Source organism: Centroberyx affinis, unplaced genomic scaffold (genome assembly GCF_046629955.1).
Source record: "Centroberyx affinis isolate AG114_WGS23_722 - 3 ecotype Tasmania unplaced genomic scaffold, CSIRO-AGI_Caff_v1 ptg001746l_1, whole genome shotgun sequence".
Classification (NCBI taxonomy): domain Eukaryota; kingdom Metazoa; phylum Chordata; class Actinopteri; order Beryciformes; family Berycidae; genus Centroberyx; species Centroberyx affinis.
The window spans coordinates 90928-112520 of NW_027280148.1; the positions used below are offsets into that span (position 1 = coordinate 90928).

The window sequence follows — 21593 nt, forward strand, 5'->3', positions numbered from 1 at the left end:
ACGCAGACCATTCCGTATCCTCTAGAAACTGGATGTTTGGAGCCAATTAAAGGGCCAGTCGTTGTTGTTCATTGTAAATTGTGTCATTCCCCTCCGCACCACGCCACCAGCAGACTGACAGCAGGCAGTTTCCTTTCATTCACAATATTGACAGTCCTGTCCTGCACCCCCACCCCGCCGCCTCCCTCCGCACAGCAGATGCTGTGACGGCAGAGTGTGACGGGCGCCATGATGATGATCTGGGATTTTGCCTGCAGCAGCTACCAGAAATGCTACACCACGAGGAGATTGGCTGTTAGCTGTAAAGCAAATGACGGGTTACGCCATCACACAGCAAAGATGGCGGATTAAGCGGTCCCATGCCCGTGCGCATGCGTGAAAGTTGAAGCATCGGCATAGAAATATCGACTTTTTCCTTTGAAAATGCTTCACATAATGGGCTCGAGCCGTCCCACGTTACAGAGACGACATTATTAATTTAAGAAAATGAAGGTAAATGATCGGTATGAATTCCAAAATTTATGTTTTTAAGGTGCAAGTAGCATCCTGAAGCAAGCGTCCATTTGTAACTCATTCATATTTTACAGCTGAGCACTTCTTCCCCGCGACTCTCCCATGATCCAGTGCACGAGTCCTCATACAATTTACTTTACCGAAATGCCTATCGAACGGCGTTACGGATAAAGCTATCTTTTTGACGCTCTTCTCTTTCGAGGCTCTCTGGTAGCAAGCTGCTGTAGCTTGACTGTGCAAAGACGGCAAGAAGCGACCGGCGGGGGAGGCAAAGGAAAGGAAAGGGGGGAATTTAGGCTGTGTCCCGTATTTGGAATAAGCAAGACTAGACTACAGCTTTCTTCTTGACGTGAAACGAGCTCCTCTGTAACCTTCAAAAGGACCCGCATTTTTTGACGGCCACGGGCTATGGGACCTCTACCCCGACCGTCGTTTTAAACTGTGAAGAAACTAACAGACGTTTGGTTTCTGGACGAAGAATGGGATTTAAAGGACATATCTGCCAGCATTGAGTTGTGAAAACAAGGGGATATTTTCCAGTTGGGTAAAAAATTAACCCTATTGTCGAAAAGGGTCAAAATTCAACCTAGTCCTGTTGAAATTGTACTTAACACAGTCGGCTCTTGGAAAAGGGGGAATGTCGGCAGTTATGAAAGGAGAGAAGTAACGTTAACGTTAGCTCGCTGGCTAGCTAACTAGCTAACCTAGCAGCCTGCTAACTAAGCCGCTGTCGCCCTTCCATTCCTAGAGCAGAGGAGGGGCGCTGGGGCTTTGTAGCATTGCAGATCTGCCTTGCATTTTTGGTTGCTGCAGGAATGGAGAATCCCAAATATCTACCACAACTCAGGGGGATCTGCTGAACTGCATTGACGCGGCGTTACATTTTTCTTTGAGGAGACCCTAAAACAAGACTCCAGGAGGGGAGGAAATAACTGCCAGCTAACGTTAGGGTTTCATCAAAATCTGCCGGCCGGGGCAGGGTCTGTAATTGTGAGTTCTTCTTTTATGTGTCCTGTGGGAATAGGTCTGATGAAAATGAGGAAATACTGCACGTCTTATCCACCTCCTAGATACTGGATCGTGAGAGGGAGGTCATGAATAGATTTGTTTTAACCTGGAATTAGCCTCCGCTTGCCCCCAAAGCAAAGTTTTTTTTTATATATTCAAGGTGAGAGAACTTCTTACAGGCCCTCTGCGTTACTAGGCCGAGGAGGTGTTTGATTGCTCATTTTTCTACACAATTTCCCCCTCCATCATTTACTTAAAACACCAACAGCCGGAATCATGTCGGGAGAAGTGCGTTTGAAGAAACTGGAAAAGCTGATCCTGGACGGGCCAGCTCAATCCAATGGCCAATGCCTCAGTATGGAAACGCTGCTGGATATCCTTATCTGCCTTTACGATGAGTGCAACAACTCCCCGCTCAGAAGAGAGAAAAATATTCTGGAGTTTTTGGATTGGGGTAAGACTTTCCTCTCCTTTTCCTTTTTGTATTCAGCTTCCTTTCTTTGGTAAGATGATAGGCTAATGTTGGTGGTGCAGTGGCCCTCCCTTCCCCATCACATTCCTTTTATAGTAGTAGTGGGGCTCAGTTGGCCTGCTCTTCTCAGGCTGGCCCTCCCCAAAAGCAAGGCCACTTTAGTTCAATTTAGTTTTCACAACCAGTTTGCATGCCATTTTGTTTTCCTTTTTTATGGGCGTGTGAGAGCTTTTCGGGGAACTTTATACCTAATAGCCCCGCTTTTGTTTCTTAACAACTCGACTTTGTTGTAACAAATGTTAAAAAAAAGAAAAGAAAAGTATGGTGTTGTGTTGTCATTTGCTGCATATGCATCGCAGTAGCACACCCTAAAGTTTGGGTAAGAAGTTTGCTATGCTGTAACTTTCCCACTCCCATGTTGAAAACAAAGTTAAAAGCACACACAGGAGTCAGGAGGACCACACACAAACAACTCAGTCATTTGTGGAAAAGAACTGCGTGTGTGTGTGTGTGCATGTGCGTGCGCGCGTGAGTGACATCGGGGGTTTGGTTTGTGCATGAACGTGGAATGTGAACAACTCACCTTTTTTATCTGGCGGAGAGGCCCAGCTAGTTGCCGGAGCATGCCTGCCTGGCCTGCTTGTCTTTTAAAGCCTTGACACACGGGCAGCAGTTTGAGGCAACGCAGGAGCAAATTGTTGCCCTCAGCCTCGGAGGCAGGGACGTGAATTGGCAAATGGGGACAAATTAATAACACAATGGGCTGTAAGAAACAAGACTATTATAGAAAAAAAGTACAGTTGGTCGCATTTGCTAGCAAAAGTTTCTATCTGTACTGTTTTCCATGTAACACAAGCTTTAGGACCATGTTCAATAGGCAGCAGTTTGACCCAGTATAGAGGGGGCAGTGTTCCTGACAGGCAGGGTGGGAAGTTGCCATCAGCCAAATGGTGGCAAATTTTGGCTGTGGCTGCTAAGTTTGTCTACTCTACCAGTCACCATCTGGAGGGCCTATTCTGCTCTAAAAGTATAGCTGGCTGGTAAAATAATGAAAGCATCTGGTGGATTTGGGTGATTTTGTCCTGTGGGAATAAAAGGATAGTTTCCTGCCCTATCAACAGCTATGGTCAACATTATTTATTGATTGCTCATTTGTTTCCTGCAGCACACACTGTTTTTGCCCCACTTGCCAATCCCCAGCCCTTCTGCTGTAGACAAACCTGCCCTTCTAGCTTGCCTCACAACAATGCCGGTGTGCCCTGGCCTTTAGGAGAGGTGCCCTGTGCTCGTGTGCCAAGTGGTGACTTCATTCTGACATTTCCCTGTGTTGACACAAGACACTCGCTCACTGAACTTGGTGAGACACAACACTCACATACAGATGTATCCTAGCGGCTGTTGCTTGTGATTTTGCTCCACTCCAGAGAGGAATTGTTTGAAAGTCCTGCAGTACTGATGCAGGGTGGATGCATAGTGAATGGGGACTTATACAATCAGTACTGGTGTACTTAAATTACTTGCAGGATTCGCCTCAGAATCTGATGGAGCTGGAGTGCCGTAAACAATATTAAATTATTCTCCCACTCAGGAGGTGAATTGAGGATTCACTGATTAGCAATTTCACAGGATGGTGCTATAAAAACTCACATGGTGATGCAGTCTCACAGCTGAGTGTTTTTGGAAAAGACATGTACATACTTCAGTTGGTAGTCAAAAACAAACATTTAGCCATGGAGCACTGACTGAAAGAGTAGTGATTGCAGATAATACTGAAGAATAGCCTAGATTTCCATCTTTTAGAATGGCCTGGAAGGCCTTTCAAGTGAAATGAGACTTGCTATGGTGTGGTTTTAGCGTTGTGATAACGCACAGCCAACAAGATCGCAGACCACACCTTTTAGTGATGTAGACATCAACAAAAATATGTTATAATTGAGGTCAGGTCTTGTCTTGTCTTTTAAGTTTTTGGAGTGCTACCACTCCCATGTTTTTCATGGGTTTTTTTGGAAGACACTTTATAGTTCTTGGCAGAGCCCCCAGCCAGAAGGTCATACGAAGAGGCACACCTGCTACACATCCAACACCTTTTGTAGTATTTGGACAATTACTAGCTAAATGTTTGCTCAAGACGTGATACAATGTCGTTACGGCCCTATTTATAACATCAAAGCCAAAAGCGCATGTGACTGATTGCAGCCTTTTAAAAAACAGATCGGATCAGAAAGTCAGCGTTGGCACATGCTCAAATCGCGGCATAATCCTACATCCTGAAAGAACATTCTAGATGGGCCTCATGAAACATAAGATCGCTCCAGCTTGCTCTTTGTCAATCTCTCTCAGTGGCCGTGCCCCCTCCACTAGACTCACAGAAAAGATACATCATCGGTCCTTACTCACTGGGCCTATGTACCTTTTTGATAAAGCGGTACGGCTCCAGTGACAAAGGCGCAGTGATGATCCCTTTTTTTTTCCTGAGAATGTATTTGAGCCACAGAAGAAGACAAACATTTGTATTGGGTTTGCTTTCCTTCTTGTTTGGTGACCTCATTTCAGTTGAAATAGAGACCCCTCCATGACCCGCAGCCATAGGGGAAATGAACAGGGGACAGTACATTGTATCCTGATTCCTCCTCACATAGCCTATACCATAGCAGTTACTGTACCATATTCAGTAGTTCAGGCCTACTCTTGTATTCTCTTATTTTGTAACCCTAACTAACCCTTGTCATGTGATATAAGACTAAGCAAACCATAACACAGAGAATGAAGATAGGGCTGCAGGATTATGGCTAAAAAGTTAATTTAGATTATTTTGCTAGACATTGTTATCACAATGATTAACAATTATTATTGGTCTCAATGATTTTGGCAACAATTACTTCACTTCTTGCATCCTATGTCAACATCTTGTCTAATTTTAATGATAGTGGGTGTTCTAAATGAAATGAAATGAAATGTTTAAATATCACTGAATTCTACAATTATTAAACTAAAATTTTGATCTAGTCTTGTTGGAGTGGGGCTAAACCTTCATGCTTTCTCTCTAAATTCTCCATTTAGGGCTGCACAATCAAATGTGTGTAGTCATATGACTAACTACTCTGTTTTTTTCTTTTCATTGAGCAAGCACTTCTCAGTCAGGAGATGAATAATGAATGTTTGTCAATGTGATTCTGACATTTTTACATTGGTCCAGGGCTCAGTGTCTCAAAAGCTTAGCCTATTATCTGGGATAATGTTGTATGCACCAAACATCAAGTTGACTTCCTTGTTAACTTGTGATTCTATTCTTAGCATTAACGTCATCTGTCCTCATTGGTGTAACACTAACATTTTGTGCGTTAGGATGCCTTCTAATTTTTTAAACAGGATTTCATGTTTTTGGGGACATAACACTCACATTCATTTTTCACAGATTTCCTGCTTTTCTCCTCTTATTTCCTGCTTTTTGTTTTGTCCTGATCCCATTCCCTGTTTTGGGAAACGGATCGCAGGGCGGTTGAATGAAAATGAGCAGCCATGCCAGCCCACAATCTGCAAACACTGGTGAGGCAGGCTGACCTTTTCTCAATCTCGACTGAATGCTAGCCTGCAGTGGCCAGCTGTTCAGCTGCAGCTGATGTGTGCTCCACCCTGCAAGGCTTTCATTGGCAGCATGCCTCACACACACTACTCACAGCGTGTACACACACACCCTCAAGCAAGCATGTACCTCACCCTCCATACTCACACATTACATGCAAAAACACACACCTACTCACACAGATTGGATGCATACATGCAAACGTGGCGTGGACACACACACACCATACTGTATGCATTCTACACACAATAAACATAACAGACTCACTCTGTTATGACACACACAAACTCATTATTGTGGTTTTGCCTAACTAGGCTATCTCTTGGAGCCCCTCCCTGTTGCCCAGTCTATGCAACACTACACATGCCTTCTATCAGTCTTTCCCCTGTTATTCAATAGACAAGACTTGCTGCCACCCCGCCTAAAAGAATTTCATTTGTGTTGGTTTCAAAGGAGAGTTTTAGTGTCACATGGTCTAAATGCTGCTCGGAGGCCTTTCCACTCCACCAAGAAAAACAGCTCTGTACGCTAGGCTCAGAGTTCACATACTTGATGCATACAACCCCTGCAGTAATAAACATGTGGTGATACTAATTTAAGCTTACTGATTGCTAGCTGCATTGCCAAATGTGCTGCAGCAATAAGCGAAACTACAGCAACGTGAGCGATCTTCTTCAACAGAAGTTTGACAAGCCTAATGCCTAGTCCAGGTGCAGATGGGCCAGTAAATGTTCACTGATGCTTGTATTTTCACCAGCCTATAGTGAGTAATACAGATAAAGTGTGTGTGTGTGTGTGTGTGGGGGGGGGGGGTTCATTGTGATTGTTTGGGTCAGAACTAGGACCGGACAGATACCATCTCCTATAAATATCCAGCTAATATTCTCCTAAACTTTTGTATTTGCTAAATATCTGCATTATCCTACTCATTGTTATTATCTGTGTTTTTAGATTGTAATAAATCCATGAACAAATTCAGTTATTGAAACAAACTTGATATTGAAACAAAGGATTTTGTTAGTCAGATGGATAGAAATTAGTTGAAATTAGTTTGAGGGAGGGAACTATTGAGCAGGGAAATCACATGCTTTCACAAGAAGTCTATGTCAGCAGATGAATCAGTAATCTGTAATGTTTATGTAATCTGAACGTCAATATTGGTATCAGACCTGAAGATCCTGTATGGGTTGGGCCGTAGTCAGGACATCCTTGTTACCAATCTGGTTGTTCTACCATTTCCTTTCTGTCTGTCCGGTGGATCCGGTGGGCACAGAGAACAGGAAGAAACAGCTAGGACTCACTGAGCTGGTCAGGACCCAACGGGTACATGATGTCATACCAGGAAGTGGGACAGCTGTACTGCATTGTGTCATTGTCTACTCGGTGGCTCACTCCTGTACAGCTTGTGGTGTTGTTGGAAAGGTGCAAGGTCACTAGCTTGTTTATTTCCTTGTCAGTCTATTCTTTTCTCACACCAGCTCGCACACTTGCTTGTTTGTTCACTTGCGCTCGCATATACCGTTTGTCTCTTTCTCTCTCTGTCTCATACACACACACAGTTACTTTCTCCCTCTCTGTGGTACACACCCACACACACAGCTTTTTCCATCGACCCGAATGGGCTCACAAACAGCCAGACATAGCAGAGGGGGCCCATGCACCTCCTCTCCTCTCCTCTCCTGCTGCCTGCTGCTTCACATCAGACAGCTCAGTGTCCCAAATGGAGCAGTCCAGCAGCCACTATGCTCTTCTTTCGTCTTCCACATTTCATTTACTCTCTAAATTACCCAGCAGTGGATCCCAAACCTGTCAAAGGAAGAGAAATAATATAGATGATTCATTTGCAGAAGGCAGTGAGTTGTCCTTAAAGGTACAAGACACATAGGTAACTATTTGCATGAATTCAGCTGGCAATGTTGCCGTAATCAGGGATATAACAACGGGAGCAAAATGAGTTGGGTATCAGGAATAAAAGTCTAAAGGAAAATACAGTTGCTCATGATTGTGTACAACATTGGCCATCTACATCACCTGTGGATTATGGCCCTAAACCGTGTAACAGTGCTGCACCCCCTTGTGAATTTTTAGTGTCATACTTTTTATAATTTGCAACCTACTGTCTGTCAATCGACAAATGAAGAGTTCTGTTCCAAAAATTCAATATTTCCGTTTTGGAGAAAACATTTTTTACTTGCAGGGTATTATTAAATATAGAATAAAACATTGAGGGTCCACTGTGGAAAATTATTTGCATTTTGTTAAAATTACCTAATATTGATTGACAGGTACCAGAATTTGTTATAATTTTGTGCTGTCAATCATTTTGTAAGGTTAGGTAACCTTTTTGTCACAACTTATTTTGGAGTGAAACTCTGGAAATGCAATGGGAGTAGTCTGCTGTATTTGGTATAATTGCTGGCGACCAAGATGGCAATCCCTAATTTCAAGTTTATGCCTGTTTTTCCCCAAAAAGTTTTAAGTGGTAAAATAACATAATTGGGTGGGTTTCACATAGTGACGGATAACTTCTCCAAGTGCACTCAATGCATCCATGGAAGCAAAGATGAGGCTATAGGAATCCATTCAAAAATCGAGTATCGAGTACCTGGACTCAGTCAAAGTCTTTTACAGGCATAACGCATCAGAAATTCTGTGTGGCATTTCCAGAGTCTGGGTATTTCACATATTCCTTTACATAGTCAGAAAAAAACACTTAGTCAAGCTGTCTGGGAGTTTTGTAGGCAGGGAAATGCTTGCTAATTGTGATGTGTCATCAGAAAGTGGCGGGGGAGGGCTGGCCTCCTCTCCCCGTCTCCCAGAGGACACACTGTAGCTCAGGTTATTAGCAAGCATCTTAGGACCCTAGGGATCTGACTGCAAATGGCCTCTCCTCCCCCTTCCTCTTCGCTTCACCTTCCCGTCTTTTCACCCTCCCATCTCCTTTTCTTTCTCTCTCTATCACCTCTCTTTGCTTTCTGCTTTTCCCCCCTGCAGTCCCTGTGAGCTCTGTGTGGGTGACCCCTCTGCTCAGCTGTTGGTCCCTTGCTGCACCCAGTCTTAACACAGCAATTGAAAAGGAATAGAAATAGGTTGGCAGCCCTTGGCTTATGGTAATGTTTCTTTTCCTATTGTGGGTGTTACGAAGTAAGTCCTACACTGTTCGACTGACTGACTTTAGCATGAAGCTGAGATACATATTTAAATTGTGTCGTGAAATCTGGCTGACTAGGAATCGTCACATCACTTTGATCTAGGCCTACTGCACTGCCATCTATATTCATATTGCCATTACTACAGCTAGCGCTTTTACTAGTAGGCCCTATTATTGGTGCTATCAGGCTACTGGCATTAGCATACAAGATGAGCTTGATTTCTGAGAATCACAAGAAAAAGCTTGAGTGCTGCTTTTGCACTTCTAAGCATTTGTGAGTGTGTTTCTAAAGAGGAATGATACGCTGCTTTCCCTGTAATGACTCTTCAGCCAGAGGAGCAATTAGCAAGTCTTCCTTTTCCTCTGCCAGCTAAGTCTACACCAATTACACACACACAACAGACAGAGCAACATTGTCTTCTCAAATGATTTTTCATGTCATGAAAGGGTGAATTTAGGCAAACTGCTTGTTCCCTCCACCCTTCCCACTACCACCCTTCGTTTTTCAGCTGCCAACTGGCAAAGGCGCTTGCTCACATACTTTTGTCTCTTCCCTATGCTCACTGAACTGGGGGTTTGTGTCAGTTAAGGGGAGCGCATCCAAACTGCTCTTTGTGAGCAGGATGCAAGTGTCAAGCAAAAACCAAATCAAGACAACAACCGAAAAATGCAGAACACAGACAGTACTCCCTTTTTTCCATTCATGAAACTGTCTTCTGATTGTCTGGAATCTTTTGTAGCAAAAACAACAAATAAATGGATAACAGATACTCCTCCATTTCCTATTTATGAAACAACTTTCTGTTTGTGAACAGGATGTGTCAATTAAAAAATAAGCTGACCAAAAATTCATAACAGATATCTCTCCATTCCACAAAAGTAGTATCAGTGAGCAAGATGTGTCATGCAAAACAACAACATGGAGATAAAAAACAACAGGGTCCATATATCAACTCCCATATGAGGACAGTAAACACAAAATCAGATTATTCTCTTTTACCTCTTCAGAAATGAAATGCTCCAAGCAATATGAGCAGCAATCAAGGCAGGAAATCAAATCTTACGGCAGCTGGTGCATCCTAAAATCTACCAGCCACTTTCACTATTTTCCCAACCAGCTACACCTTTAGAATTTGAGGAAACTGGCATGTTGCTGGTGGATGACGTTAGATTTCCCACCCTGTTAATGATTCTATTACAATTGTATGTCGAATTTATGGACTTGGCACCTACAGTGTATTACATGTCATATATATTGATGTGAAAAGGAGCCTCTTGGGGCGCAAAGCACTCAAATTTTGGAGAAAACTTGATGTTTAACTACTATTTAATCTAGGGATGGAATTTAAGGCTTTTTGGGCACTGTCCATAAAGGTTTTTTGGCTGCCATACCATTTCCACTAGACCCCATTCAAATTCTGGCTAGGGGTAACAATTTCACACTATCCTGGGTATAGAAGTACTAACTATGACAGGATAGTAACATTTCACAGATCTCATCATGTCTAAACTCAGGTTTTTAAATTGCATTTAAATTAGATGAGGTTCTAAAATACCTTGGACACCTTGCTTTGAAAGCACATTTCAATATGCAATATGCTTATCTAGAGTAAACCACACTAAATTGGTTTCCTAACTAAAAATGCCCTTAAACAAGAGGAAATCTTTTTTTTTCATTGTATGAATCAAACACCTTAAAAGTTTTTGATAAGCTTTTGTTGCCTTAAGATCAGGACTGATATAAAAAAATTATTTGGTACAGATAGGAAGTGTTTTTCAAGACCAAGCCCTTAAAGAGGAGGGTCAAAGACAGATTGCCGGAAGAGGAAAACACTCACGGTTTTAAAAACAATGCAAGTTCAGCCCAGCTTTTTTACTCACATAAATCCTCACATAAATCTATCAGCCTGGGTGTGTGCCTACTGGCCGGCCCTCCCCTGTCTCCGACCCCGAGATGAAAACTATTAGCTGCTCTTAAAACCAGAGCCCCCAGGAGCCTCGCCAGGGCACAAGTTCATAAATAACATGGAGGGAAACTTCAACATGTGATCTTCTCTGGGCTTTGGTTTCTCCTCCTCCAGTCCCTTCTCTCCTCCTTCTCTCTATCACAGGATGTTTCCCTAACGCACAGAGAGACAGCCAGGGAGTTTGGCACACAACCCCAGCTGTAATAGTATGGGGAGATGCCAAGGAATCCGATTCACCTCTGCTCTTCTCTGCTCTAGGCTTGTACTTGCCGAGCATGTTAGCAGGGAGATAGTGTTTGTCTTTTTTTTTTTTTTTTTTTTAAGAAGACTTAGGGGATTTTTGGACCTACACTCATTGTGGTTTCCGTGGGAGATCTGTTGTATTCCTGCTTTTTCATCTATTATTGGCTTATTTTTTACCTTGTTCTAATCATGTTTGAATATGAGTTCACAGTAGCACAAACTTTTGCTCTGAAGAAACCATGAATTTTAGATGGTCACGTCAACAAGCTAGTCATCCTAGATCAGTGCTCCTTTTCTTTTATGTTTTATGCATATGGGCCCTGCTCTCAGCTCCTTGCTCCAGCTCCCCCTCTGTCAGCCTGTTATTATGTCCTGACTCTCATTCACTCGCTCCACCACTTACTGCGTCATCAACACACATTGCCGCCGGTTACTTAACCGATCCGAGTTTGAATTGTACCCATAGATCACACTTATTGCATTACCGTCTGAAGTTTGTTCATTTCAAAACAGAAAATATTTTGCACTGGCATTGCGTTGTGATGCAGGTGTTGCATGTGTTGGATTCATTCTACTTGTGTATTAATAATGCACCCATAAACAAAACGAAATGTTTATTTGCCCTGTACGTTACTAGCTCTCTGTGACGTTTTTGAGATAAAGATTTCAAAAAATGATGTTACAATACTACAAACATTATGTTTTAGGCACAGGATCCTTGCATAGAACGATGCAAATAGTTTAAAATAATCAGAAATCCTATGCTCAAATTACAACAAGGCTCCCTTTACAACTGTAAAACTGTAAAAATGCAGCTATATTTTGTATCTTTTCAATTTGGAAGAGCTCTGCTAGTGCCAGATCTTTGCTCAGGCCCTCTGCTCTTAGCCTCATGTTTGTTCTTAAAGGCATCTGTGTGCTCTTCTGCTCTTTGAGTCTCCAGCCTCCTTTCCCTGCACAAGCCCCAACCCTCTTTTACCACCTAATCGTCTGAAAAATCTAGGCAAAACTCCAAACCTCTGGATGTGGCTGCTTTATGTCCCTCTGCACGTGCCGTAGCCAGCGCGCATCCCCCTGGCTGCTTTGAGCAGAGGGCTCAGCTGTGTGTGTGAAAGCGCTGACTCAGGCCCCAGCCCCTCATAGCTGGGCTGCCTGTGGAATTTGGAGCTGAGGTGCAATGTTAGGGAGAACAGCAGCTGTTTGGATGAGGCCAGGCCTGGCTCTTTGTCCGCCAGCACCACCCGCCCCCATCCACTCTCTCTCTCTCTATCTGTCTCCTCTTGCTAGCTCTCTCGATCTCATTCTTTCCATCTCTCTCACTCTATCAATCTGCTATCTCCTTCCTTCGCTCGGTCTTCATTGCTGTTATGCAATTGTTTATTTGGTTCCTTTTTTCTTGATACCCTCCCTTCTCTCTCTCTCTTTCCCTTTTTTTTTCTCTCTCTCTCTCTCCACCTCTGTTTGCTCTCTCCTCCTGTCCTTCCCCTCCCTTCCTGCCTCCCTCAGCTCCTCTGCCCCCTCCCTCGCTCTCTCACAGACTGCCGTATCCCAGCTTTGCCTAGTGACAGAGAATGGTCGGTTTGTGTGTGTGTGTGTGTTCTTGAGAGAGAGTGTACGTTTTGTGCATATGTGTGCAGGTGGTTATGTGTGCCTAAGTCTTAGTGCATGTATGTGTTAAAGTGGGTATGGCATGTACCAGGCAGTGTGTGTGTTGAGGGGGTGCATGTATTCGTACTTGTGGGGGCATGTTTGTATGTGTGTACTCTGTGTGTGAGAGAGAGAGGCGTGCAAAGACTGAGTCGATCAGACAGTGCAGTCAGTCCACCCAGCAGTGTCCTGACAGCACAGACCTGAGTTGCATCCCTAATAAAGCTTTTTTGCTGCATTCACACATACACACACAGACACGCAAAGACTCAGGCTTTCATCCTCTGTCTCATGCTGCCATACTTCTAAAAGAAACCTCCAGCCAAGTAAAAAGGACAGGTATTTGCCCTTTGAAATTGTTCAAGCTAAATAAGGACTGCACACTTCAGTGGCTAAATTAGCTTCTTAGCATGAGCACACACACTTTACTGCGGTCGCCTAGAGGTACGACAAGCAGGCTTGTTCGAATCCCAAATCAGCCGGAAAAATCTGGGCGGGACAGTGAAGAAAAAATGCTCTCCCCTGATTTGTATGACACCTCATCCCCAAATTGTAAAGATTTGGGGATGATTAAGATGTCACTGAATTCGTGGTGAGAAATATAAGAATATAATATAAGAACATGGGCTTCAGAGAATCTAAACACGACTTCTTCTGTTGTTTTACTTTTGTGTTAACAAAACATGACACTGCCATCTATCTTTTCGGTGGTTTACACGCAGAGTCACCAACGCAGAACTATAAGTGCTTGCACTGCCATAGACATCTACAGTGCCATCTTAACGGTGAACCATAAATTAGTCTGAACTCTTAAACTGCCCCAGTGGAGCAGCTCAATGTCCAGCAGTAGAAGAATATGGTTGTACTAGGCAGGTCCAAGATATGAATGTGTGTAATTGTGTGAATGTGAAGCACGTTGTCTCTGAAAAAAGAGCATGTGTGCTCAGTCAAACTGTCCTGGATAAATAAGGCTTATTTTTATGGCATTTCTTAATTAGGTAATGAGAGAAGGGAAAAGGAGGGAAAGAGTGGGATAAAGAGGGAGGAGAGAAAGATGGAGATAAAAGACAAACAGTTGAAATGGATCAGATGAGCCCATGCTATTGGCCTGAACTTGCTGAACCAGAAGATGTAGGCTACATTTGGTTATCTGAAGTCAGTTCGTCCATCTGTCCTGCTCTTTGTTCTCTGATTCAGTGCTGCTCACTATAGCTGACACTGATGGAGTGTTGCCCTTGGCTTATGGTGCGCTGGTGGATTTGACGGTGACCTGATCTATTTTTAGGCCTACCTATCTATACTGCTCAATGTATATGCGCATGTGTGGCATACTTTGCTTGTGTTTGCACGGTCACTTACCACCTATGTGTGTACACATTTAGAGGTGTGTATTTCACATCACTAGCATGTGTGTTTGTGCCTTACGTGTGTGCGCACCCACTGTACCGAACTTCCTGTCTTTATAGTGGAGACACATGACTCGAATAACGTCAGATGGGCGAGCGCTCCGTCAGCGGCGTTCATCCATCTTCCACCTGAATGACAGCCATTCACTCAGGCATGCCTCACTCACATGCCACTGATCTGCTCGTCCCTCAAGCCTTCCTCTTAGGCCTGAATCACCGTGTTGTCTGGATGGATTCACGGTAATAAAATGAAGCCCCTGTGCTGCGCAGCGCCCGCTAATCGGTTTACACGTTTATCTGTGAGCATGTTTCCCCCTCAGCACTGTGAAAGAGTCGTTGCATTCAGACAGTGAAAAATAAGGTAGTGGTTTTGTGGTTTACATATTGAAAGGGTTTTTGTGGGTTGCGTGTGGTGAGGAAGTGGTGTGTGTGTGTGTGTGTGTCTGCTCATGTGCGCAAATGAGTGTGTAAGATTGTTTGTGTGCAAATATGAGTGGATGTGTTCAAGTTTCCAAGTCTGTATGTTTCTGTGTATGTTATATGAAAGCTAGAGTTGTGGCTTTGCACTATTCTTCTAGTTGGACGCACACACTCATACACACACAGAGGAAGCCTCAGCTACTGCTCCTCCCCCTCCCTCTTCTTCTCTCTCTCTCCTGAGACGACTCGGTGGGGAAATCCTGTGGTCGCTCCGATTGTCATCTCAATTGTCTTCCACTGAGACATCTCTGCTGTTAAACCTCTATATATAGAGCCGTGCCTCATACACTGCTTCCTCCGTACATTTCACATCATAATGGACGTGCAACAATTTGAGACAATGCTGATGGATAAACTTCATCAACTCCCCTAATAATTTTTCATGGAATTTTTGTTCATTTTTAACCCACTTATGTTATCCAAATAGATTTTTTTTCACCCAGGTATCACCAACAAAACTTAACGGTGCCACACCGATTGTCTTTTGTTTTTTTATTTGTTTACTGTGAGGTATTGAGAAGCTTTTAAGAACTGGATTCTTACAATGTTATCTCATATTTTCTAGTAGTTAATGGGTCTATTCACTGTATTGAGGGAATCAGTTGAGCATGGCCATTTAGGAAAATAAACGGCATGCACAAATGTTATATAGAAATGATTTACTGTGTAATAAAGAAATGTGCTGTCTTTATATCATACACACGCTGCATTCTGTTATCTGCTGTCACTTCCCTCATTACCCACAGCACTGCCCTTGCTTTTATGCCTCCTTAGTGACTCACACACACACACACACACACACACACACACACACACACACACACACACACACAGTCTCGCCACCGCTTCAATAGCTGTAATCCTGAACTTGAGACTTGAGTTGGGGTTAAAAATAATTAGGCCTAGGTTCTTAGACACGTTTCTGTCCATAAATACTTAATTACGGATATTTGGTGATAATTACCTTCCAAATACTCTGGATGGTTTATCCCCTGTAGCTAGATGCTTAGCCTTAATTGCTTTGTTGAATATCCATCCGTTTCCAAAATGCCTTATTTGTGCAAATCTGCTTCCCTCTGGACCCAGTCCTGCCCTGATAAGGAAATGCTGTAAATGAGGCAATTCCATAAATTATTATAATGATGTTCTATAGGTCGCAAAATAGCTTAGCTGAGGCACCAAGGCGTGTATTGCCCACCACACAAAGACGAGTGGTTATCCACCCAATGAGGTCTTTCTATTTCAGTACTGTTGAGCTTTTAATTATTATTATTGCAGTAGGACACAGTCTACAGTTTCAGCTAATTAACAGTGTTACTGTAGGGCTGCATGATTATGGCTAAAACGATAATCCCAATTATATTTGTAGATATAGTTGTGATTATTAATCATGATTATTAGTCTTGATGCCTCAAAGAGCAAAATTATTATACTGCATTTCTTGCATCCTATATCAACGTCTCAATTGTATCCAGCTGCATCATGCATTTTAAAATAGATGTTTAAACGTTTGCTAATATGCTTGTCAATATGATTATTAATTGTGGAAACCAAAATCACAAATGATTATACATCATTATTATGATTATACATAATTGTGCAGCTGTATGTTACTGTGACCCTAGTTTAACATCTGGATTCAAAGAAATGTGTAGCAGAAGACATTTCTTCTTGTGCAAACTGTCTTTAGTCCACCATCAACTCAGGAGGCAGCGGGCCAAAGTTACATTCACAGCCACATTTATGCTTCCTTCTCCACAACATATGAAATCTGTCTTTGGCTTGTGGTTACTTCGAAGCCAGGCCTGAATAGCCATATTTCTTTTTATCAATTTAAACAAAGCTTTTGTCTATGTGTCACTGCTTAGCTTAGCCTGTAAGCTAAAGATAATATATGATGAAAATTTAATGACCTCCATGGGGAAATTGGGTAGAATGCATGAATGAAAAGTGTGGATTACAGCATGGTGAGGGTGAGCATAATAAAAGCAGTAAAACTTACTGAGGCAAAGAAAGAAAGAATGCAGCATATGTATGATATGAAAAAGATATTAGAATATATAATTATAAAAATCTCTATACATAACAATGAGAAGGGTGCAGTAATATGCTGAAATGTCTTTCAAATGTTTGAATTTACAGCATACAGTATACAGAGGATGTGAAAATATGTGTGCTACATTCACATTACAGGTCTACAGGCCATACATATGTATTAGGCATGTAGATATGTAGGCTATTGTAAAAGACTAGTCATATTCCGTTTGTAGATGTAGATATATTTGGATATGAGCATTGCTAGCTGTCCACTTATCAAAAATTCTGGATGGAGCTACCATATATGCAGAAAAGACAATGTGCAAGGCGCATGTGCGTTATTGTCTGTTCTCAGGATCACTATCATTACCACAGCATATTTATAGATGGAGGCAGCATGTGTACAGAAAATGTGTCCTGAGATTTATGGCTTCTCATATGCAGAGAATGTACAGAAATATGTGCAGATCAGAAAACTGTGCATGAAAATGTTGTATAGATCAGGCCAGAGCATCAGGCAATTCAAAAATCAATCCACGGTAGTTTGTATAGAAGTGCAAGTACCCCGCTTAGTTGGCTGAGGCTGGGACCGTTTGGACACAAAGCAATGTAGTGTGATGGTTTTTGGCACAAATGAGTGCCTAATGGTCAGGCGGAGGATGAAAGTGCTCCGTAGCTGCATGAGGCCATCATACTGGGGATGGGAGGAGTTGTCTGAGTCTTGGTTTATGCTTTCTGTGTGGCTAGACACGCAGAGGCCACAAACCTGCCTTTTGCGTACCTTGGCATTCATGCTTCTCGTGCTTCTCATGACGACAGTGCGCCTGAAAACTCCAGTACTTTAGTGGTGCGTCTACTTTGGTGCTGTCCACTGGCTACAGGTGACTGATAGAACATGTACATGTCTGTTGCACACATTGAAAGACCTGACCCTCCTTAAGAAGATCAGTCTACTCTGCCCTCTTTTGCACAGTGCTTCCATGTTATCAGTCGGGTCCAGTCTGTTGTTGATGTACTTGCAGGACTACACCATGTCCACCTCCTCACCCTGGATTTTGACAGGGGTCGGTGGCTTCTTGCTCCATTAGAAATCCACTTTACTGACATTGAGCTGCAGATGGCTCTCCTCTCCACCAGACTCCTATCGTCCTCCTCCTTGCCCTCACTGATGCATCCAACAATAGAGGAGTCATCTGAGACCTTCTGGCGGTGGCATGACCCAGAATTGAATCTGAATTCAGGGGTGTAGAGGGTGTACGAGTTTGGTGACAGTACAGTTGCCTGCGGTGCTCTGTGCTATTCTGCAGCAAGTCTGGCATACTGCTGTGGAAGCAGACAAACTGCAGCCTGTGGTTTATCAGCCTGCAGAGACAATTGGTGTCAGCGATCACCTAGATGTCTCACGTCCTCGTCAAAACAAGGGCCTGTCCCGCTGTAGCCTCCCACGCTGACTCAATCTGCTTATCAGTGAGGTCATTAGTCTCGTAACCCTTATCTAGGTGTCTGCCTGCTACAGCAGGGCCACCGTTTCCTCTTGCCAGCTCACGGTGTTGGGCCTGAGCTAGTGCGTAAGTCCTAAATGGATAAGGTCTGAGTTTTCCCTGCCTTTTAACTCCTAGATCACGTAATTTCTACTTCTGACCAGTTAAATGAAGCTATACTGAATAGTTTTTTTTCATGTATAAGACGTTTCCGTTGTGCTCCGATAGTACCTTTGCCTTGCTTAGGATTTCTGAATGGGTACTAATAGTCTTGTTTCTTCTGAAAGTTTTTTTTTTGTGCTTTCAGAGGATTATTAGGTCATGTTAACACCCAAGTATGGATAAGACAGAGCAACTTCTGTGCTAATCTTCTAGGCTCTTGTGCAAAAGCTAGAACATTGTAACCATTGAAAAAAAAACATCCCAAGTCCCTCTAACATCACAACATGGGGAAGGCCCAGGCCCTGCCTCTGTCTCTTTGTCTGTGGCCATTCATTAACCATGCAACTTAGCCCTACTTTCCTCCCTGTGAAATGTAATTCATTTTTTTGTAGCGGTCATGTGTGTATCTTCCTCCTGCTCTGAACAGGAGATGCGTCTTAACACGCCCAGCTGTAGCCAGATGCATATTTTCAGGATGCTTTTGGTTACAAGTCCCAGCACTGACACCTTTCTTCTCGAGGTTATAATTAGTAGCCAAGCTAGTCTTTTCCAGCCACGGGGACTGGTTGTGGCCTAGAAAGTGTCTGTTGTGCATGGCTGCAGTGGAGGGGGAAGTGTATATATAGCGTAGCATTTCAGTCCCCTCCATTTATTTTGGGAGCAGAAAGCGGTAATTTAGTGGTTTTCTTCAGATTTCAGTGTCAGTAAGCTACACAGCCTACCCATTATTCTTTTGTCTTTCATAACAGCAGAGGCCACCACCTGCAATGGAAAACTGAAGCCTGTAACAGTGTTGTAGTGAGGAATTCAATTTCTCTTTTTCAGGATTTCAGGACACAACACTCCCCTACATTTCTAATGGACATTTCCTGTTTTTCTGCCTTTTTCCAGTGTTTTTGTTTTTTGTTTTACCCTGATCTGACCACTATGTGTGTACACGTACGCACGCATGCACGCACGCACACACACACACACACACACACACACACACTATAATTTTGTCAACAAAGGACCTGGGTTACCTAATGTCCCTCAAAAAGTTCTATTATTTGTTCACATTTTCTGCTGTCAGCCCTTTAATATAAGAAAAGAATCACTTTTTTCAGATATCTGATTTTGGAATGAAACTTGATGTGAACAACACTGAAGTTTCAACTGTATTAGAAAGCGCCTAGCATATTTACTAGCTAGCATAAATACTGCACTTTGTTCAGTGCAGTATTTCTCAAAATAGCAGCAGTTACAAAGTCTTGTTTTTTTGCTGTCTTACTCTTACTGTATTATTTATAAACTTGAAATAATAAATAAACACTACTATACTTTAGGGCACAGCTACTTAAGGCAAGCCTTGCACTGAATGTGCACTTGTTTATCGTCATCTAGCTTAAAACCAAGTTATCTCCTAATGACAGATGATGATCCAATTTTAGGAACTAAAACAAAGTTTTCCTGTTCAGACTCAAGAGAAGGATTTTCCCCTGTAACGTTGGGCCAATCCATTCCATCACTGTGTTTTTCCAAAGATGGTGTATGCAAAGTTTTCTCTCTCTCTTTCCCACCAGAGCTGTCTGCTTCCATCTTAACTTTCCTTTTGGTCACATGGGTGGACGTTGCGCATTCAAAGGTTATGAATGGTCACACGTAATGGAGGTGCTTGATGCCCCACACCGGGGGAATTTCAGGGGAATTGAAAATATGAAAAACACTTCAATATCGCTGAATTACATGATTAATAATCGTGGAAACAAACAATTGTGATATATGATTTTCAATAATTAATTGCGCAGCCCTAAATGCAAGCATCCACCATGAAAGGACCTGTGATGTTGCCCCTGTTTTCTGTCTGTCATTGTCCCCTCCATGGTCCCCCTAGCTCCGGGTCCTTCCTGTCGGCCCCAGCCTGAGCACACCTAGCTGGGCTTTTTCCCAGAGAATGAAAGGGAGCTTGGGTTACCTCCACCATGACACATATCGCCACAGGGAGCCTGCAGCCGGACACATCTTAATGCTGAATAGAAAAGACCTGGGTCATCTATGAAGCAAATGGCACTCTTTGTTTGTTTTCCCCAGTGGCAGCAGCGGGGGGAGGTGTCTGTGTGTGTGTGTGTGTGTGTGTGTGTGTGTGTGTGTGTGTGAATATTTTTACCCATGTGTGCGTGTAAACAGACACTGTAGTTTCATTGTCAGTGTCATCTCAATGTTTTCTGAATCTCCCCTCCTCCTCCGCTCTCTTATTTCCCCTCCTCTCACTTCTCCTCACCACTTTTCTCCCTCCTCCTCTTTCCTTCTCTCCTTTCCTTGCTTCTTCCCACCCCCTTCTCTCCACACCTCCCCACTTGTATTCCCACCCTCCTCTCTCCTCCTCTTTCCTCCTCCCCTGTCTTGACTTCTCTCCCCACCTCTTTCCTCCTCTTTCCTTTTTTCTTTCTGTCTTCTTCCCCCACCTCTCTCGTCTTCCCTCCTCTCTTCTCTCCCCATCTCCTTTGCCCGAAACTGTTAGAATTGCCCTTTCCATTTACACCAGCTCCACCAGAATTGCCCTTATCTATTCATGGCCTTATTAGTGTTATCCAATTCACTCTAGCTTCAAGGGTCTTTTTAAAATATGCCATTTGGTGGATGCTTTCATCCAAGTGAGTGGATCCGTTTATAGTATGGGTGGCCCCAGAGGGAATCAAACCCTTAAATGGTGCAGTGTGAGTGCTGCGCTGTACCCATTGTGCCACCCTCCCCCTCCCGACACACACACACACACACACACACACACACACACACACACACTTTCCACAAGCTAGCAGACATCTAGAGGAAAAAATCAGAGAGAGGATGTTATCATTGTGGGACCTCACAGGAGCCCAGAAATGGCAGTAGGAAGCTTGTGCAGTAGCATCTGTCAGGATATTTTCACACCACTGACGATGCCAAATCTTACTTCTGTTAAAGTGATTGATTATAGATTGACTGATCACAAATTTCACAAGGTGCTGCTGCAGACTGAGAGGGTGGAGCAGCAATGCTAAATTCGTTGGAGAGAATCCTGCATTTTTACCAACTTGGTATTGGAAAAATATTGTCTGGGTTGTTGAAAATTCCCACTGCACATGCCCTGTATTCCCAGCTATGGTTCTTGTAACCACCCTGTAGTCTGCTAGTGTTTTTCCTTTCAGGCTGATGTGGGAGCTGTGGCCTGTGCAGGCTCTCAGAGTCTGCTGTAAAGTCATTTGTTCCTGGGATTGAGGAGCGAGTGTTTCTGCTGGCAGTAAAAGCGGCAGATTCACACAGCTGTCTGTGTCTGTTTCTCTGGTGGCCGCCTCCTGAGCCTGCAGCTCCTTCCAAAGTCTGAAAGCCATCCTGGAGTCACTGCAAACATCATACATTAAAATTATGATTTTTACTAGATATTATAATCAGGAGTATTCATTTCGATTGCTGGTCTCGATGAT

At 43.2% G+C, this 21593-nt stretch overlaps 1 protein-coding gene across 7 annotated transcripts in view; it reads left to right on the forward strand.

Annotated features, from left to right (window-relative positions):
• The first annotated feature begins 832 nt into the window (after window positions 1-832).
• The window catches only part of cdc42bpab (CDC42 binding protein kinase alpha (DMPK-like) b), an 86022-nt gene continuing 65261 nt past the window's right edge, over window positions 833-21593 (forward strand). For all 7 annotated transcript variants that reach the window (XM_071528971.1, XM_071528973.1, XM_071528972.1 and 4 more), the window contains exon 1: window positions 833-1975. In XM_071528971.1, coding sequence (XP_071385072.1) covers window positions 1798-1975 — 178 coding nt within the window. In that variant the 5' untranslated portion in view covers window positions 833-1797. The remainder of the gene's footprint in view (window positions 1976-21593) is intronic.